The 21538-nt window shown below is 36.8% G+C and overlaps 1 protein-coding gene across 11 annotated transcripts in view; it reads left to right on the forward strand.

The window, feature by feature from the left end:
* The window catches only part of LOC110463438 (serine/threonine-protein phosphatase 4 regulatory subunit 4-like), a 96524-nt gene that overhangs the window by 17789 nt on the left and 57197 nt on the right, over positions 1–21538 (forward strand). For 10 of the 11 annotated variants that reach the window (XR_002464389.1, XR_002464390.1, XR_002464391.1 and 7 more), the window contains exon 3: positions 14931–15039. Coding sequence is in view for 7 of the 11 variants with exons in the window: in XM_021518046.1 (XP_021373721.1) it covers positions 14931–15039 (109 nt within the window). In the remaining 4 variants the exon portion in view is untranslated. Of the gene's footprint in view, positions 1–3804; positions 4315–14930; positions 15040–21538 lie in introns of those variants that run through there. The other variant, XR_002464392.1, reaches the window with a different exon arrangement.

Raw genomic sequence — 21538 nt, forward strand, 5'->3', positions numbered from 1 at the left:
GCAATATGTTGGGCCTGTACTAGTGTTGGGGATGAACTGGAGGTACAGCTGCAACAAAAGGGAGGTAACTCCATCAGTGTTGATGAGACTTGCTACATCAAGCTGTTGTTTGAACAGCATCAGTGGTAGCAAAACACCTTTGTATTCTACTATTGTAACAAGCCTAGATGTCTGTATTTCGCCATAGCCCCTCAACTTTTATCATTACCTGGGCTAACTATAGGGGGTCCTCCTGCTAATTTTTGATTGCAGAATGTTTCAATGACAAAAAAATACATTATATAAAGAATATTTTCATGTTTAAACACTACAAGGAAAGTGTGGTAATAATAAATACGGTTCTTGTTAAAATGAGATTTCTTTGAATGGAAGGATGGAATTCCTGGGGTGCACTTCTTTGTAATATGTCAAAGAGTTATTTATTTAGAGTAAGTTTAAATAGAATGTATGTCCAGTTTTATGTAAAACTTACAACAGTGCTAAAAGACATATTTCAGGGTGAATGGAGGTAGATGTTTACCCAGCAGTTACTGTGTATAACATAAATCTGAAATGATTATTGGCATAAATAGATTTCCCAACAAAGCTGTAACAAAAAATATTGGTACCCTATCCAGATTCCATTAATACAGATTTAAAAGCAGGTTGAAGTACTTTTAATAATATGACATTACAGACTGGGGCTAGTCTTCTCAGTCTGGCATTTATCCAGATATGAATGTCAAAACTAGTAATACTGAATAGATGTACAGTAATACAACACCTGGAAATTAATCTCGAATAATAATCGTCTGGAATTCATTTTTATACGCCCGTCAAATTTGACGGAATTATTAAGGTATGGGGTCCTCCGTTCGTCTGTAAACTTTGGTTGTCCGGCAATCTTCTCCTACATTTTTCGACCGATCCCTTTGAAACTTGGTATACATTATAATCATGATATGAAGTTGTGTCTCCCCCAAAAGAATTTTGATTCGACAATTTTTGCAAAAGTTATTGCCCTTTGTTCATTTCAGTATTTGATTTTCTGTCTGGAGATTTTCTCCTACATTTTTATAGCATGTCAGCTAACTACTCTTAGAATGATGCAGATCTTATGTCAATGTAGGAAAGTATATAACACTATATGACATTCGACGGGCGTATATTGTTCCGCCCCGCGGTACTCTTGTTGTTTGTTTTGTTGAATTGATTAGGTTGGGAATATCTAGGGACCAGGTATAGCCTACACTGGCTACCAGCCCCGAAGTTTTTATGAAGAATTTCTGGACTTCATTTTACTACAAGCTTTTCTCCCCCTAGTTTAGAACTTAGAATCTAGAATCAGACATCCAAGTGATCAAAATTATTAGAGTTACATTTTCTTTTAGTAATTCAATATTCTAGAGACAGGCCAATCTAGGCATACCCTTTCACATCAGTAGTTTCTATGTAAAGGAGCAACAGAACTTTCAACATTAAAATGAAAAACATCGGTTTTATTAGGGCCAAACATTGGAATGTCCGTCCATCTGTCTGTCATCCACACTTTAGATTATCTCAGATTCCGAAAGACTAACCTTTGATATGTTGATACACTGTGATATGTAAATGTGCATTAGGGGTGTAAAATGTTCCTAAGGTCTAGGTCACTTACTAAAAATAGACCATGTAGGGTATGGTTCCTCTCAGAGTTCAAAGGATTAAACTTTATTGAGATTTGACATAGTGATACACTGTGGTAGTAAATGAACAATAGAGATTAAAAATTGTTTAAGGTCAAGGTCACTGTTACTAAAAATAGACCATGTCAGGTTTGGTCGGCCACTTATATTGGTTATATGTAGGACTCTCGGCACATCATCTCTGTAGGGTTAACAAGGTAACCTTAAACATTGTCTACATAAGATGGCCACTTATATTCTATTTCAAAAGGGTACATATATTGGGTTATGTGTAGGACTGTACCAGTATAATATGATATCAGTATATACTGCAGTAGTACATCATGATCAATTCAATATCAGGATTCGAGACTATCTTCGAAATATCAGTATCTTGCAATAGTGATAAATAAGTGAATTTTTTTTCATATGTCACGTATCAAGATAACAAATTGTCTTGTCGGTCAGTGTGTCAATGTCATTTGAATACAGGAACAATAATCAAACAAACTCGTTAAAATTTAGTGGAAATCCACAGCTCTAGTTATTCAGAAAAAAAAATCTTTTGGCTGAACACTATTTTCTTGTTCTTTTTCAATGAATCAGTATGCCTTTGTGATTTGTTCTGGAGGCATGTGTGCATTCTTTAGCTAACATTACAAGCATATCTTTCATTTTGATGTATAAGTGATGAATTCTTTAAGTGATACTGTTTGAAGGAAGAACATATGTACATTATTTTAATTTAGTGTTCAAAGTTCCACAGTTGAAATAGAACATCTGACAGCCTGTGAAGTATTTCATGTGTCTACATTAATGTACAAAATTGTGAATATAATATGAGGGCAGCTGGAATGGTCAGGGACAACAGATGGCTTACTATAGTCTGAAGCATGGCATTAAACCGTTCTCTGAAATACATCCAGGCTCAAGTGGTGCTTCCTGTAAACTCCTGATTGGCATGTCCAGCTGGAATTAGGAATCTTGTCAATCTTAGGTAGGCGCGTTTGGTCAATACATTGGGTTAAACAGGTCTCATGTGGGCAGTACACAGGTCTATCACAGACTATTGGTGTTTCTCATGGGTTGTTTGGGTTTCACATAGGTTATTGGAGTTTCACATGGGTTACCTGGGTTTCATATGAAGTATTTTCAGTTTCACATGGGTTACTGGGGTTTTACATGGGTTACTTGGGTTTCATATGAAGTATTTTCAGTTTCACATGGGTTACTGGGGTTTTACATGGGCTACTTGGGTTTCATATAGGTAATGCAGGTCACATGAATGATACAAAGGTTCTCATGGCCGATACATATGCTCATCAAGAACTTATAAGGGGGAGACTAGATTTTACAGGTGTATTAAATGGGCAGAACAGGTATCTCATTATTATGCATCTGATACCACATGTTTAGATCCGTAACCTTTTTTGTAGGTTGAGTATATAATTTATCGGTGTCCTCATGTCCTTGAATGACCTTAGCTGTTAATAGGACGTTAAACAAAATAACACAAATTTAATGATGTCCTAAAACTACATGGATACTGGGGAGGTGGGTTCCAATGGACAAAGTATTGTGGAATGCTGAAATGAAAAATCCCAATTGTCTATAAATGCTGTTCCTATCTGATTTCAGGAGTCTAACAGAAGGATGATACATTTTGTTGTACTACTGTATAAACTGTGTACTGATGAGGCTCCTATGTAACTCCTTGACATCTTGTGGAGATGTGTTGGCAGGCATGCTCCCTTTCATATCTTTGTTTTAGCTAAACCTGATGAACTTTGCAAAAAGACATTGACTTGTCAACAGAATAATTGTTTGTTTTTGACTGTAATTAAAGAAGATAAAAAAAATGAAAACAATTCTTATCTGTCCATTGTTGAGCTTTGGCTATTGTCCTGGAATAAAATCTCAATACTGGAACATGAATGATATATGTACACTTCATACTTCAATAAGGTACACTTACATTTTCATACTGCAGTATGAAGTACACTGACGAATGTGTACTGAGTTGGAGGTACACTGACTCCCTGCATGTGGAGTGTTAGGTTCACATGTAGTGCATGTGTAGTACTATACACACACCCATTGTAGTGTTGTGATATATATATATATATATGTGATTCATTTCCTGTTCCCCTGGCAACTGGGATCACTTTGGGCCTCTGACTGGTGGACCAATGGAGAAAGTAGGGGTTTCCCATATGTGTGGGACACTATATCTCTATACATACAATACTACTGGGCCTGTGTGTAACTAGCTCTCTCTCACCAAACTCAGCATCAGTTGCATGGCTAACACAGTTGATCAATGTGGGTCGCATTAGACTTGTGTATTGGGACAGAGTTGGTAGTCACACCAGACAGTTTACAAGTGTTTGCTGTCTCAGAGCTATGAATGTACTGTGACAGCCAGTGGGCCACAAGTCCCAGGAAGCTGATTGTCGTCATAACTGTGCTTGATTGGGAAATATCCTCGGAAAATGATCTTATAGTCTGAATCAATACTCACTCCTTGGAATAATGTTGAAAATGATATGGAGGAAATAGAAGTGTTTTCATGCAAGCCATCCAGCACCGGGGAAAATGTTAAACTCTTCCTTGAAGAGGAGGAGTGTTATCCTTTTGACCATGGGGAGGTGGTCAATATCGACATCCCAGAGTAAGTATATATATAATCAGAGCTGACGTAATGACCTTAACTGACCTCATTAAACCCACATGGTCACACAGTCATGTTTACTCTGGAGTCTTTTTCGACTCAATATGGTCACCTGTTGTCATAATACTGTTTTGTGATGTTCCATGTGTTTGCTATATTTTCATTTTATTTGATGTGACTTGTGTGTCAAGCCAGATTGACACGTTGTGGTCATTTTTGTGGTCATCTGGTGGTCACATCAACAACTACCATGTTGGACTGTCCTAATTGCAGCTTTCAGTTTGATCAATAAGGATGTTCTAGGAACAGGATGACTTCTATAAAACCATCTGGCCACTGGTCATCTCATGATGTCCAGATCGGGTCATCTTTATGATTGTGTTATTTTCATCCTGGACCATATTAGGGATCACAGGAACCTCTAAATTCTGCATAATCAATATTTTGGTTATGTATGCTGTGTTTTTATGTGTATTGAAATCATCATAGCAATGGGGTGTAAATATTTTAAACCACTCCACTACTTCAGGCACAATATGCTCAGTCATTATATTTGACATGAAAACCTAACATGCGCCTATCACTAATGTGTTGGCTACATGTATTCATGTCAACAGGGCGTTTTGTTTCTATTGATTTTTGTCGTAGAAGGACCATTTGTCAGGACATGAGTTTCAATTACACAGTAAGAAACAGTTAAAGATAAGACCTGAGGGGAACCATTGCACAGTCACAGACAGTGGGAGATAAGACAGAACTGTCACAGTCACAGACAATGGGAAATAAGACAGAACTGTCACAGTCACGGACAGTGGGAGATAAGACAGAACTGTCACAGTCACAGACAGTGGGAGATAAGACAGAACTGTCTAAGTCACGGACAGTAGGATATAAGACAGAACTGTCACAGTCACAGACATTGGGAGATAATACAGAACTGTCACAGTCACAGACAGTGGGAGATAATACAGAACTGTCACAGTCACAGACAGTGGGAGATAAGACAGAACTGTCACAGTCACAGACAGTGGGAGATAAGACAGGGAACTGTCACAAACATTAGGATATAAGACAGAACTGTCACAGTCACAGACAATGGGAGATAAGACAGGGAACTGTCACAGTCACAGACAGTGGGAGATAAGACAAAACTGTCACAGTCACTAGACAGTGGGAGATAAGACAGAACTGTCACAGTCACAGACAGTGGGCGATAAGACGGAACTGTCACAGTCTGAGACATTTGAAGATAAGACAGGGAAATGTCAAAGTCTCAGACAATGGAATATAAGAAAGGGAACTGTCACAAACAGTGGGAGATAAGACAGGGAACTGTCACAGTCACAGACAGTGGGAGATAAGACAGAACTGTCACGGTCTCAGACAATGGAATATAAGACAGGGAACTGTCACAAACAGTGGGAGATAAGACAGAACTGTCACAGTCACAGACAGTGGGAGATAAGACAAAACTGTCACAGTCACTAGACAGTGGGAGATAAGACAGAACTGTCACAGTCACAGACAGTGGGAGATAAGACAGAACTGTCACAGTCTGAGACATTTGAAGATAAGACAGGGAACTGTCAAAGTCTCAGACAATGGAAGATAAGACAGAACTGTCACAGACATAGACAGTTGGAGATAAGACAGAACTGTCACAGTCTCAGACAATGGAATATAAGAAAGGGAACTGTCACAAACATTAGGATATAAGACAGAACTGTCACAGTCTCGGACAATGAAAGAACAAAATAATCTTCCTATTTTTTTTTATATAAATATTGGCATATCTGTAATGAGTGGTGATTGGAGGTAAATAGGATAGGTCACTGTGGTTCAATTATGTCAGTTTCTGTTCACAGAGGTCAAGGTCACTGAGGTCAAACTTTTGAAGTAATTCAGCTTCATAAATTATGTTACGAATTCCCTGTACCAGCTTGTGACTAGGTGTAATAGGCTACAGTCGATGAGGTCAAGTCCTGAATGTCACTTAGCCACGTAAACTGTTACCATGCTAAGAATTTGAATTTGATGTACCCAGATGTGGCTATGTGGTAGGATTCTCAATTCACTGAGGTCAAGTCTTGAATGTCAGTCGGCTTCATAAACCAGGTTAACAATCCCATGTACCGTGATATACCGATGTGGCTAGGTGGTAGGCGTCTACCGGTCACCAATGTCTAACACTAAATGTCATTTTAACTTCTGCCCTTATTTGACTAGGTAGTGGGAAGTCTGCAGGCTTGTAGAAAATATCACCGTTTATGAAAACTCTTTTTTTTTGTATGTTTAACGCTAACAGAAATTGACCGCTAAGGCATAAGAAACCTTTATTAATAAAAATCTGTACGTAGATGCTGTCCATATGTGGTTTAGAGGGGTTACAACATTAATGGAAATTATGTAAAGATATGCAGACACAACAGTCGTGGAAATGTGACACTGGGCAGACAAAACGTCAGATATCATTGATTTAAATTCATCAGCCTCAGCTCTGATGTAAAATGATAACTTAACAGGTTGGTGCGGAGGAAACAAAATATTGACATCCCCAACCACAAGTATTGGAATATCGTGTCCTGTTGCCTGTACAAAGCAGTGGATCCACTCCTACATAATTCATCTTCTCCCGTAGCCCACCGGTGTTATGTAACGCCCGCCAACCTTCACAGGAGACGGGAACCAGCATGTGTACTAAATGCACCTTAACGGCTCTCCTGACAATATTGAACGAAACTTTCATGCAACGACAAAACTGGTTCATGGAACGAACGGAATTTCCTCATTGATCGTGGTCTCGTTAATCGTTACAGCATACTAACTACCTGAATTTGTCCATTGATTTTCAGTATTTAATTACTAGCTTTCGATACAAAAGCAAATATGTTGGTGAACTCAGTATTTATGTCTTAACAGTTACGTGCTAACAAGAGCTCGAATAGAAATGATAAAGTATAAAAACAGAAAAGCAGACATTTATTTACAGCTATTGAGACGCTTCAGAGATTAACCGTGACATTTTTCTTACAGTACATTTGGTTCAGGTAAAAAATATAGAGCAAAAGTAGAAAAAATACGATTCTTAGTGATCAAATTTTGCTTCGTCCATGTGGAAAACTTGTGATCTGCGACACTTTTCAAGAACCTAAGTTTCAGGATTAATTGCAGCTGTTTTGGCCGTAGAATGTAGAGAAACCTGTGGCAGTAAGATTTAGAACAAATTTTAGCCAATGCATTAAAACATGTTCCGAAAAGAATTGTATGGTTACCATAATGGCTCATTGTTAAAGGAAATTGGTGATTACTGATATTATCAAAATGAATAGGAAATCATTCATCGCTGATGATTTTGATGAAAACATTTTTTCTGTTTCTGCAGTAGAATGAGTGAAGTCCAAATGCACCAAAACTTCACCAAATTCTTGGTAGAAGTGTGATTTTTGAAAAATGGTTCCTTTACCTGAAGCAACGTTCTGAGCAGTTGATTACAGATGTATAACATCTTATGTAGCTCAGTAATTTACATTACAATACGTCTGCCTTGAGTAGTAAAATATATATAGTATATGTAAGAATCCTGTTCGACTGTTTTTCTAACAATTACCTGTCTATTGTCTAATGGTTGTATGGGAAGTTAAACATCATTTTTTCGTCTGGGTAGACAAAAAATGAACATCAGTGAAGATGAGGAACATGTGATGTTATCACTGGGATGAGTATACAGGCTGTCTGTTGGTGAGGATGGGGGTTTTGGGGGGNGAGGGGACTCTGATGTCTAAAACAGCTGTTTGGGTGTTAATATCTGTCCAACAGACACAAGTAGAGAGTTAGTGTATTTGTCTTTTACTTAACTTACTTTACAAATCAGATAGTTTTCTCAGACAGATTTATTGTATCTAACGTAAATCAGGATGTGAGAAATTGTTTTGTTCAGCATCAACGAACACATCTTGGTATGTTTTGCTATCAGAAACTCTCCAATATATAACATTCAGAGATTTTTGAAGCTTTAGACCCAAATTGTTTATGTACCAAAATCCTACAAATAAACTAAGTCTGTAAAATACTCGAACAAATTCTTTCCACCGCTAGCCATGTTAGTGTTTGCAGATAACCGTTGAGTAATTGTTTGTTACTCTTACTATGTTGGCATCAAGAAGGGGAAGCAACTTTTGCATGCCTTTTCATTATGAGAATACACATGTCTGTGATGTCATAATCGATGTTTTACTCATATTCAGTCAATACTACTGACAGGGTTAGGGATTTATTATGTCAACATGCCAAATGGGATGTGATCCCACATTTGGGATATGATCAAGATTTTGTTTCTTTGATGAATAAGATTAGAAATTTACTATAAAATGCTGTAACATTCTCTAAATAGTTGATTTTTAATATTGAGTGAATTACAACATTGTATAAATATTCAAAGGCCTGTTATCTAATTGATACTATTGGCAACTAATGTTGCAGAAGTCACCAATGTTGATATCATTTTAATATTTCGGAGAGAAACTGACTTTTTTTGTAAATGAATTTGTGAAATATAGCTAGCCTTCATCATAAATATTGTGACCCTTTTTGGTTTTTGGTAATTAAGATTATATCAATCTCAGTCCAGCTGTCTGTGTGACACTAACAAGTACATCTAGTACTTATGTTCTACTGACTTATTTACTGTCTGTGATAAATAAAATATAAGATAGGGGAAGATGGAAGAGAACCTCTCATTGAGCTGTTTGTGCCTCCCCTTGCTAAACCACAGGTAGTTTTGGAGGAGGAAGAGCGATACAAAAATTTAGGAGGAGGAGGAGGTGTGATACGATACCAAGTAAGAGGCATTAAATGAAAAGTAAATGGATGATGAGATAATTAATAGAAGGCAGACCTCCCCAATACAAGTTGTAATATATCTTTGGGGACTTAGTAACCCACTAACCACCCCGCAAATACACATCAAAGAAATGGCTGCTCCAAGGAATGAAAGGGCACAGTGGTGGAGCCGCGTGGTGGGGCCTCACGGGGAAGTAGGTATAGTCAGCTGCTGAGACAAGGTTTCAGTGGTAGATGATGAGGCAAAATGATTTGCCTGACAGGAATTTAATTGAGCGGGATTTGGTTTTTGATGAAGGTTATTTAATTTCCTTACTACCTGTTAGAGGACTGTAATGGTGCTTTTAATTCCTGTAATTGCTTTTCCACACTTTTTAAAGTCAAATTATACCCAAAATGGACCAGTTTTAACTAATTGCTTCTGAATCAAATATATCTCAGTTTTCCATATTGTTTATGAATTTGAAGATATCTCTCATAATCCTCACTGCCTCTTTCAACACAGAACATTTCACCAGTGCATTCATGACATTACCATTTCTTACAGGTTATGTATTATTAATTCAGCCTTTCCCCTGTTGAACTTGAGCAGTATTGTCACAAAATAACTGCATTATTTTTGATATTAATTTCATTCTGACTTATCAGACTTTCCCTCCAATTAATAAAGTTTTATGTCTCTATGGGGAAAATTCATTGCAGATATATACAATGTGTTGAGCAAGACTTCATATATATACTGACTGACCACTTGAATGACCAGCAGAAGTTAATGACCAACAGAAGTTAATGACCAACAGAAAATGACCAACAGAAGTTTATGGGGTTCTCTTACTAATAGAGAATGTTTGATATAGAAAGTGGCATTCATCTGTATAAATATTTGGACACTATCCAGAGCTGTGTCATCGACTTTGATAGTAAATGTTATTGTAGGTACGACATGATGTCAAACACCTTAAACACCCGGACTTTATTGCTGGTAGCAGTGGATGTCAGGTCAACAGCCACTCCAAAACCATCCTGACATAGTCACCTATTCACAAACCTTATTATGTGACTTATTTATTTCCAAAACAATTTACCTTGGTGGAACAAATGACCTTTCTCAGCATATTTACCATAACTATATTTGTTCGCCCTTTGTTGAACATGTCCCCTACCGTCCGATCAGATTCTCCAAGTGTTTAAACTGTCCGTAGTTTAAATAACATCATTAGGGAAATTAGAGTCACCTGAACTACTTCAGTAAATTAGATTTTTTGTTTGCATTTTATATCATGTTCTGCAATTAAATGTTACGAGCGAGGGCATCAATACGGCCTACAATACAGCCTACAATAGTTAAGATAGGTGGAACGTGGTCTTTGAAACCGCCTAAAGAAAGCACTTAAGCTGAATGGTGGCTCCCGGGCATATTTTGTCGTTTTAAAACATTTTATATGTAAGTTCAGAATTTATTTTTATAGAATTAGGTATCATGTCAGGAAATACAAAACACATGATGTGTGGTTTAAAATGATTCTCAATAAAATTGTGTATCAGCTGTCACGATTTACAAAACATTGAATGTGTGTTTTATTTGAATAAAATTATGTATCTTGTTAATACAGCTCGCTTTTACGTTCTGCCTGCGAGCAGTTATGAATTAAATGTGCATTCAACCAGTACTTGAGTTGAAGACTTAGTATTTAAATTCGGAAATGTTCAAAATCAATTTGTAAAATCCCCGTTCACATGTTTTAGAATTCAAAGATCATTATCCATGAGGAATTGAACGGAAATAAGTCAAGAGGAAAAGCTTGGGGGAAAAAAATCTATAAATGCGAATGTGTGATGTCAATTAAACATCAGAGGAAGACAATTACCACGAGGTCTGGTAAATTAGTCCTGATTAAATTAGTCAAATCACATTTTTTTTCTGTCCAATAAGAACTGTAATCAAGAGCTAATTTATTTGGGTGACAAACTTGTATGATAATTGTAAGGTTAGTCCGTAAGGTTTTGATAATCAGTTTGAGATTGACTGGGTTAACCATCGATACATTCCAGCTTAGTCAGGTTCATATCTCAAACTTTGCCGATATTTTTTTTCTCAATTTTGATATAAAAACCTTATAACTGGTATTTTAATGCAATAACTGTCATTTTAAATCCAAACATGAACATATTTAATGTTAATTATGAAATGATATTTTAGTAAAATGTTATAATTTATTGGAGTTGTCAATGGTAAAGATATACTGGTTCTGGTGAAGAGAGAAGAGTCACACTGAAGGCTACTATACTCTTGGGGCAACTAATTGTTGTGACACTACCCCATAGCTTGGTGTGGGCAGATTTTCAGGTTATACATCGCCTGTCAATGTCTGGTTGTCTTTCCAGAATATATTGATTCATAAAGCATTGGCACTTGTTACTAAATCAGTTAAAAACAGTTAATATCATGTAAGATAAAAAGTTCTAACTTTTCAGCAGGTTCATTAAAAAATTCTACGATCATTATAATATAGATCTGGCAAACAATGTCATGTTGATCATGCTACAAGAAATCTCTTTTCTGGTGAGAAGTTGTGATGAGGAAGCTGAGGTCATGCAGGTCAGCTGGATGTTGATGCTGGACTGTGAAGATGGACTTGGGGGGAAGAAACCTTCAAAGCTAATATACAAACTCATCCATCACATCTTCCTCCCTTCACACACTCCAAAACCAAACAGGTTATATTACATTTCATGGCTTCATTGGACATGATGGGGGTGATAGAAATAGTCCCAGCAGTAGGCTGTGAGGTTACATTTCTAGATTTTGAAGCTGTTCCACTAAGCTAATAGGTCTGTAAAATTTGAAGCAGTCCCAGTAAGCTCTGAGGTTACATTTCTAGCTTTCGAAGCTGTTCCACTAAGCTAATAGGTCTAGAATTTGAAGCGGTCCCAGCAGGCTGTGAGGTTCATACTGTTTGAAGCTGTTCTACTTTAAGCTAATAGGTCTAGAGTTTGAAACAGTCCCATCAGGCTGTGAGGTTCATACTGTTTGAAGCTGTTCCATTAGACTTACAGGTCTATAGAGTTTGAAGTAGTCCCAGCAGGCTGTGAGGTTCTTACTGTTTGAAGCTGTTCCATGAGACTAAAAGGTCTAGAGTTTGAAGCAGTCCCAGTAAGCTGCTAGGTTAAATTTATAGTTTTTGAAGCTGTTCCATTAGACTAATAGGCCTAGAGTTTAAAGCAGTCCCAGTAAGCTGCTAGGTTGCATTTATAGTTTTTGAAGCTGTTCCATTAGACTAATAGGCCTAGAGTTTAAAGCAGTCCCAGTAAAATGATAGGTCACATTTCTAGCTGTTGAAGCTGTTCCACTAAGCTAATAGGTCTAGAGTTTGAAGCAGTCCCAGCAGGCTGTGAGGTTCATACTGTTTGAAGCTGTTCTATTAGACTAATAGGTCTAGAGTTTGAAGCAGTCCCAGCAGACTGTGAGGTTCATACTCTTTGAAGCTGTTTCATTAGACTAATAGGTCTAGAGTTTGAAGCAGTCCCAGCAGGCTGTGAGGTTCATACTGTTTGAAGCTGTTCCATTAGACTAATAGGTCTAGAGTTTGAAGCAGTCCCAGTAAGCTGCTAGGTTACATCTATAGCTTTTGAAGCTGTTCCATTAGACTAACAGGTCTAAGAGTTTAAAGCAGTCCCAGCAGGCTGTGAGGTTCATACTGTTTAAAGCCGTTCCAAATTGGCTGAATTTTCAGCATTTGAAGGTTCCAGATTTCAAAAAGTCCCAATTGGGTATAGAAATGGATGTACGAGTAGTCCTCCTAGGCTATGGGTTCCAGCATTTGAAGTAGTTCAATTGGCTGTGAGGATTATTAAACCAGCTCTAGTAGGCTATATTGAGGTTTATAGCATTCATAGCAGCTCCAGTAAACGCAAGTTTTCGCATTTGAACCAGTCTAAACTGGCTACGAGTTCTAGAGAGTTTGAACCAGTGCAAATATTGTATGAGATCTACAGCGGTTGAAGCAGTCTTAGTAAGCTGGTAGAAATTGGATCAGTTTGATAGTATTATGCATTTCTCAATACACAGAAAGCTCTTCAAAATAAGTCTTACCATTTGTATCAAATGGATGGTGAAACAATCTTCATTCAGTGAGTGAAACTCCTATCAATATGATTATGGAACATTTGAAGTAAAAAAAAAATGAATTGCTTAAGATTGGGGTATTGAAGACAGAACCGAGGAATTTGAAAGTATGGCACAATTATAACTATGGTAACTGGTCTATGAATAAGCTTACATATTCAATCTAAAGTGATTTGTGTCTTTCTAAACCGCAGACAAAGTTAAATGATAATAGTCTATTACATCCACTGCTGCCAAATACAATGTTGAGACGTAAGTCCATTGAAACCTATTGATCTCAGACCTTAGTAGAGAGCTATCAGGATTAAGTCTTAGAGTACACTGCACTAGTAGAGAGCTATCAGGATAAGTCTTAGAGTACACTGCACTAGTAGAGAGCTATCAGGATTAAGTCTTTAAATACACTGCACTAGTAGAGAGCTATCAGGATTTAGTCTTAGAGTACACTGCACTTGCAAACTGTATTCTTTGTGGAAATATTTTTCTTTTGGATTCCAACGGACGGCCCAAAGTCTGTACAGCGTCATGTTTACATTACCCTAGAAGGAAGCCCCACTTTTTGACCCTGTGTCTCCTACATAAACCTGGCACACAACTAGATTCATTGTACTTGTACATTGTATGCTATTTAAAGACATATTGCTTACATTTCACAAAGATTTTTTTTGTTATTGTATACCAAACAGTTGTTTTTAATGAGAAAATGTATATGCAGTATCAGTTTAAGCTGGCTGGGCCCTATTCTGCAAACATCAATCTGCTGGTATACCTAAATGATTATAAAAAGCATAGTGGAAAGATGTTAATGTAAAATCAGGTTTTGTTTCAATTTGTTTTCATCACAAAGTGTTTTTGTCAGAAATTGTCTTTTATATAAGTAATTGCCATTGTCAGAAATTTTATATGCCAGAAATAGTTGTTTTGTCACAAATTGTTTAAAGTTGCAAATTGTCTTTTTATCGCAAATTAAGTTGTCGTCACAAATTACTGCGGAAAATGTTTGTATTTCATCACTGGTACAATTATACTTCCCTCCAGTTGTCAGCTTCTGAACTGTATTAGAAAAAAATGTAAACCATTCTTGTTATGTCAGTATGTGATTTTGTAAACCATCTCTTTGGATATATTACTAGGCTAAATTGCTTATATTTTACAGCGATGACGAAAATATTTTTGACTTGGATGTAATGGATAGTATACGTTACCTGTATAACAATGTGTTTGATTGCATTGTATTAATACATGACGGGGAAATAAAACATTGTGTCACCCTCACACACTCGAGTTTCCCCTGTCACTTGGACAATGGGGAAGAGCCACCGCAACCAAGTTACGAGCGACTGAAGCAGCCGACAACAATGGCGTATCATCCTCGTAATCTTCAGGATATTGTGTTATTGTTTTATTTTGGAATAATAAAATATTAATGGCCCTTGTGGTAGGGAATCACTACGTTTGTTTTCCCTGGTTTAACCATGTTTCACTCGGACTTGAGTTTCCCTATACAAGGGCAGTAAATGTATATAACAGTTGGTTTACCAGAAACTTTCCTAAGTTCAAAATTTTACTGTCTTAAATTGAAGTTAGCAGAGGAAGATGAAACAGAATATATATAGGTCATTCTAATGTTGTTTTCTCTTTATCTTTACAGCTCTGGCCAGGAAGTACAAAGAATTAGTGTAATCCACAACCTTCCCGACCTACTACGGGACACAGAGAGTCATGATGAGTGTATGCGAAGGGTCGTACCCAAAGTGCGGGTAAGTTTCCGAAATTTTCAAAATGTCAAAAAATCATCTGAATGAGGAATGAATATGTCTGTAGTTATGAACAGGAGTAACACATTGTTAAGATAATTTTGAAAAAGTGATTCTAACGAAGTAGTATCATCAGAGAAATTCTGATATTATGGGATGTTGCTAGACAGTCTTCAGAGAGACTTTTATGTAAGTTACAGGTGTCAAAAATTACAATTCATGACCTACCGGACATTACCGGACAGTTTATTCATGACCTACCGGACATTACCGGACAGTTTATTCATGACTTACCGGACAATTTATTTATTGGTTATCATCCAGGAAGTATGAACATAGTAAAATGGATTTTATGGGAATTTAAAGTTTACTTTAGGTAAGTTTTATAAACTTGTGTGATAAGGTCAAAGTCATCAACATAATGATCTATAGTGTACAGTATAAGGCATTATGATCTATAGTGTACAGTATAAGGCATTATGATCTATAGTGTACAGTATAAGGCATTATGATCTATAGTGTACAGTATAAGGCATTATGCCTCTTTCAGACTCTTAAGGCAAGGAGTGGTTGGATTCTGATGAAGACATGTACATACATCATTTAGACCAGAATATGCACAAATACAGATAACTATAAATTTCAAGCATTCACTTGTTTCCTCTTCCATTAGAATATTTTTACAGAATTTGAAGATGACACAGGTTTATTTAAATATGGACGTACCACTTGAATACTTTCAGTATGACAGGTTGGGCCTTTTTTCAATCTTAATGACATCGGTCTTTAATATGTTTTTTAAAGATGGCCCATGGTTTTCTGTTAACATTTGCTGGAGGGTCAAAATGTGTTATGATCATCAAGTACACAAACCTAAGTGTCGTCATGCAGGTTATTAAATCTCGTTACAAATTTAATTTTCAATTTTGCGGTCAGTTAATAAAAGAGCCAACTAAGAATGGTAACTGTCGTAGGGTAAAACGAAGTGATGATATGTGCTCAAAAATGTCGTTAAAGAGTAATTATTTTGAAAGGGTTACTTTATCATGTATGTTATTATGTAGGTCTTAAAAGGGACTGCTCAGAAAAAAATACTTCAAGCAAAATAGATGTCAACAGCTTTAAAAACATGTTCCTACCACAACAATATTAATAGTATATACAGTATATTACAGGAACAAGCTTTCCCCACTATGATATTACGATAGTAGGATATAGGGACATGCTTTCATCACAATGTTATTTTTAGGCCTAGGGTATAAAGAAGGACATACAGATATTGTTTCCTCACATTCTGTGGTACATTTTGATGAAAGGTTTCATACAAACAGGAAACCCAAGTACAATAAATGGAACGAGTATATCTCTGTTAATTAATCAACCTTTGAGTACAAACCAGTTACTAATTCCTCAGCCAATCAGTTGTTTAAGTTACCAGCTTGAGAGGAATACCTTAATCAAATGTATTGTGTAGTTAGTTATCCAAATTATTACCGTCTTCACAAGTTATGGTGTGTTGATTGGTATAGAGGGACAACTGGTATCTGATGTTGAGGAGGTCTTTCCTGCCATCATTTAGATCTAAGCTTGCACCATACAGGGAGATCAAAGTCACACCAATCAGCTCGGCTCTCAGTGTGAAACCCATTTCTATGATGTCTGTACCAGTCTATTCTGATACTAGGTCTGGTGAAGACAGTCTTGTTATTCAGCAGATGAGAGCTACATGAAAAACAAAGAATTTCTTTTCATTGAAGAAATATAACAAAAAAACCCACACAAGCAACTGGTTTGTATCTGATGTTCAAACATGTAAGGTGACTTGTAGTTCAGGAGTGTACATAACCATTGAAGGGAAACACTGGCACACCAAGACCTCTCACTTTGGAAGGGTGTCCTTTATAGGCTCCCAACATGAAAAGCATGTGTTTTAGGGAGGGAGAAGGCTCATTTGTAGGGAGGTGCACACTAAGTGATGGGATGCCATCAGTGTTTTATGGTCTAACCTTTGTCAGGGCAGCATCATTTACCCAAGAACCAAAGAACAAACAAGGGAAGGAATCTTCCTAAATCTTTGTAGACAAAATTTGATTCAGAAGACCAAACAGAGTATGTCTTGAATGAAAATAGATACATTACTACTCGCAGCTTTATCAAATTATTTCTAGTAGATGGTGGCTTGACCCAAATCCGGCTACTGTTGGCTGTTTGGGTTTCAATTTGCTGCCTTCTGTCTTTTGTTATTGATGAGGGTCCATCTGGACGATGGGGTTTGTTAGAACCAAAAGTTTAACAAGCATTGCATTTTATCTGATTTGGCCACATGGCCTTATAGGAGAAATTCCTGGCCACAGTTTTATAAATATTTGGGAGTGGTGGATTAAAAATTCTGAAAGGATTCTCTTTCACATGATCTTTCGGTAACCTTGCCAACCTTCAGTGTCAGAATGTTAACTAAAAGTATTAAACTTCCTGTTCTTAATTCCACGGCTAATCACTGGTAAACCTCCTTCTGTCTCATCTTAGTCCAGAGGTCGTGACCTCTAGGTATTGTTCTGTTCTATATAATCACTTATCTCATGAATTGGCAATCATCGATTTTATAGTTTAAATTTTTTGAGGCTTCCATCTGACATTAAAATATTTCAAACACTTAGATTTTTTTTAACTGTTGTGTTGTTGGGATGAGTGGTTAATCAGAATTTGACTTTTATTTCCTGTGACAGGAAGACTTGTGGTTACAATGAAAAGTGTATGTCACAAAGTCATAAATTCTACCTTCATATCCGTTAAAAACAGGGAAGTTGGCTTTCCACGAAAGTTCATGGTTTTCATTTTTTACCCTTTTATTTAACTTTTCTTTCATTCATGTTAAAGATTAGGAAGATTTTGAATAATTTGAGTTTATTGCTTTGTCTATTTGTTGAAACATTATTTTTTAAATCAGTTTGTTTGAGGGGCTTTTATTTTAGAGTTATGTATATCAGACATATCTTCCTGTTCACAGTATAGCTGATGCTTGCCATCAGTATGAGGTCAGAAGGTGAAAGGTCAAGGTCACCATTTCTCTCTAACATTGAAATTAAGCCTTAATTAGTCAATAATGAAAAGATATTTGCATTTCATTTATTGAAATTTACAAATTTGTTATCTTCTAATTATTTCTTCGTAAAACAATAAAAAAAAACTTTTTTATTTTATTTGTCTCTGTTGTTTACTGGGTTATTTCTGTTGTGTTATAATTCTCTCATTGAATCCTTCAGTGTTTTAATAGTGCTAATTTATTTCCACGCTGTCCCTCGTGGTTTTGTTTCTTGTTCAATAAACAATTTCCAAGCCAATGAACTTGGTAACCTTGGCGCATGAAAATATTAGATTGGGACAGGCCACTATTAAAACATTTTTTGCTTCGAATTAAAAAGTCAAAGTTGTCGAGTTTGATGAGATAGTAGATCATCCTTGTCACTTTTATTTGGTTTCAGAGACAGGTGCCATACCTCTCCTGGTCTTTATCATAAAAAAGGCCGACTCCCGATCGTTATACCTATATTTGTTCAGTGTCTGTCAGATGTAACTTGATGACATTTAATGGTTGCTTTTCTTTTTATGGCCATAAAACCTCCAATCATGGGTTCTATAACTTTCCATCTGTACAATATAGTTTGGTCTTCTTCGTTTTTTTTACCTCTCTCTAGCCGATATAAAAAAGGCACTTTTATAGATCTAGTGTTTCAAACCACAGTCGTTTCTTACCAAGATCAGTAGTTTCCTTACAGAAGTAAAAGTACTTAGTATCTACTGTGTAGCGGAACAGTTATGAACTTGTATTTTACTGCTAAATGTAAATCTTGAACTGTGTGAATACTGTACTTATAATAACATCCATAAATATATTGTATGAACAAAATGTCTGTATCTTAGTATGGTGGTGGGGTGTTGTAGTGGTTAGTTCATCACCAAGACAGCCTGGGTTTGGTTCGACTCTGATCGGACATGAAAAGTGTATGGGGTCACCTGCCTGACTTAATGTAGGGCTTCGTGAGAAATCTTAGTGTCCTCCCATATTAAGGCATACTGTTTGTTTCCAAATATATTATTTAATCATTACAAGTTACATTGGAGCAAACATTACAATGATTTACAAATACACACTACCATACATACAGCTAGTCTATAAAGCATGCATGTGATAGGTTTAATGTTCCTGATATGGGGTTTGGGAGAAGTCTGGAGATATTTGTCTCTGTTCCCCTGACGTCCTGACCAGCCTTGTGTGTGACTGGAGATTGGATGTATATTGGTATTGATGAGGTAGAGATACTGAGAGGGGGTGATCACCATCAACTTGGGTTCTATCTACCACAGCCTCTGGTCCTGTCTGTGGATATTGACAGGGTTTGTATTTCAGATTTTGATTATGCATTCATTTCAAGGCCCTTCCCCTGGTCTCCTGGATATTTTCTGCTGTGTTTTCCCAAAATCATTGCAAAAATCACCTTTTTGTATGCGATATTTCCCCAAAGTCACAAAGCATAGGCCCCTGTTAGAAAGAGGTAGAAAAATCACTGGTCGACCAATGTCTAACTTCATTTGTCTCTCTGGAGCACAGTATAGTATTTAATATTAAATCTGCCTATCGAAAGGCTGCCCTAAAGCACCAAGAACCTTCATAGATGAGGGGTCGTTATAGACAGGTTGTTAATATAGAAAAGAGGGAAACACTGGAGAGAATATGTAACCATTAGTTACAGGCAGGCTGTAGCTACAGACATGTGGTCTGCATTCATTTGGGAAAGTTAAGCATAGAATTAGAGAAAAGTTATCATTGACCAAACTCAGTGGTACGGTTGGACAGACATGATTGGGGTGTATGATTTCTGGGAGGGAAATATTAGACTAAGGGTAATAATGGGATAGTCAATCGAAAAAACCAACAACTAATGTGTGTTCTGTACCCCCACCCCCACTACTACCAGTGTGTTATCATATGACAGAACGACACTTCTGGACGAGTCGGGCACCTGATCACCATTCTTGTTATTATCCCATCTTTATATCATTACCTTACTTGCCCTGATCATCACCCATCTGATCCTTCAGGGACAGACTGACCAGCTGCAGAGTGACCACAGCAGCAGGTGGTGCTAATGTAAATACTGTGGGTAGTATAGCTGGCAGACTTGTGACCTTAATGGTGTTTACAGATATTCATCAGTTTATTATCATAACATTAAATTCCTTGCTGGCCTGTCATACTTAATATTTATACTACAACATTTGACATTTACACATAACAACCTAGGTGGTATTATACAGTGGGGAAATGTTTGCCTTTGTTTGCAGCAAATTTTACATGGGAGTGAAAAATATTATCGCTACCGGGTATATATACTTGCGCCAATTTTAACACAAGATACAAGTTAATTCAACCTTGGACCAAAGTTTCAAATGACCAGAGGGCAGAAACTTGGATATTATTGATCCTTCTTGTACATACATTTGTAATTGACAATTATTCCTACTTACTTTGACTATTACAACATTATAACATTATCCCTTAGGAATTGATCTTATGGCTATTTATCTTACTAGTACAAGTGGTCTACAATATTGTGAAATATCATATGCACTTTGACCTTTTGTATTTAACCTTTGACCTGTGAATCATTCTTGACCTATGAACTTTTTAAACCATGCCCACATTGACCTGCAGTGTCTAACCGCTGACCTACGACCTCCTGTGTCACATGATGTATCCCCACACGCCCTGTAATGATATGTATACCCAATCATACACCCACCCATTTCCTCATTACACCTCAAAACCGCAGCAATCTGTTAACATGGACCAGTGCATGTCTTCAACATCTGATGTAGACTATTTACGTGTCTTGATTAATTCTAATACACCTATTACATTTCACAAGTCTTCGTTTAAATAATGTCCCTTTTCCCCTGTGCATATGTATACAACACAGCTATCGTGGTTTATATTGGTACTGGGTCTACAGTGGATCATGTTTGTCATCAATGACTAGCCAGAAAATTACATACGCAAGGACTACGAAATGTTACTGCGAGCCTTCAATGTTAGTTTTCAGTCTATTGAAACTTCTGTTTACTGGGAAAATTACACTGGCTATTTCATGGTACAGATCATTGATGTTATACAGTCTCATTATTTGAAAATCCTACATTTTATTGTTGGTATAGTTATAAATGACAATAAAATGCAATGAATTATACACCATGGATTGTAATGCCTTCTGACAGTTATGGGAGGTGTGTTCATGAAATATTCATTTTACACCAGAAATGTTTATAATGCCACAGTAATGTTTGTCTGTCGATCTATTCGTATTTTGAGTTCTTTTCATCCCGGTTAAACAGATTTTCCATTATCCCCAAATGCTGCATGGTCTTTTTTTTCATATGTAAATGCCTGCCTGTAAAATAATTGTTGTTAGACTAGGTTAAGTGGCATTAGTAGCTGTATTTACAT

Source organism: Mizuhopecten yessoensis, unplaced genomic scaffold (assembly GCF_002113885.1).
Source record: "Mizuhopecten yessoensis strain PY_sf001 unplaced genomic scaffold, ASM211388v2 scaffold10907, whole genome shotgun sequence".
Taxonomy (NCBI): Eukaryota; Metazoa; Mollusca; class Bivalvia; order Pectinida; family Pectinidae; genus Mizuhopecten; species Mizuhopecten yessoensis.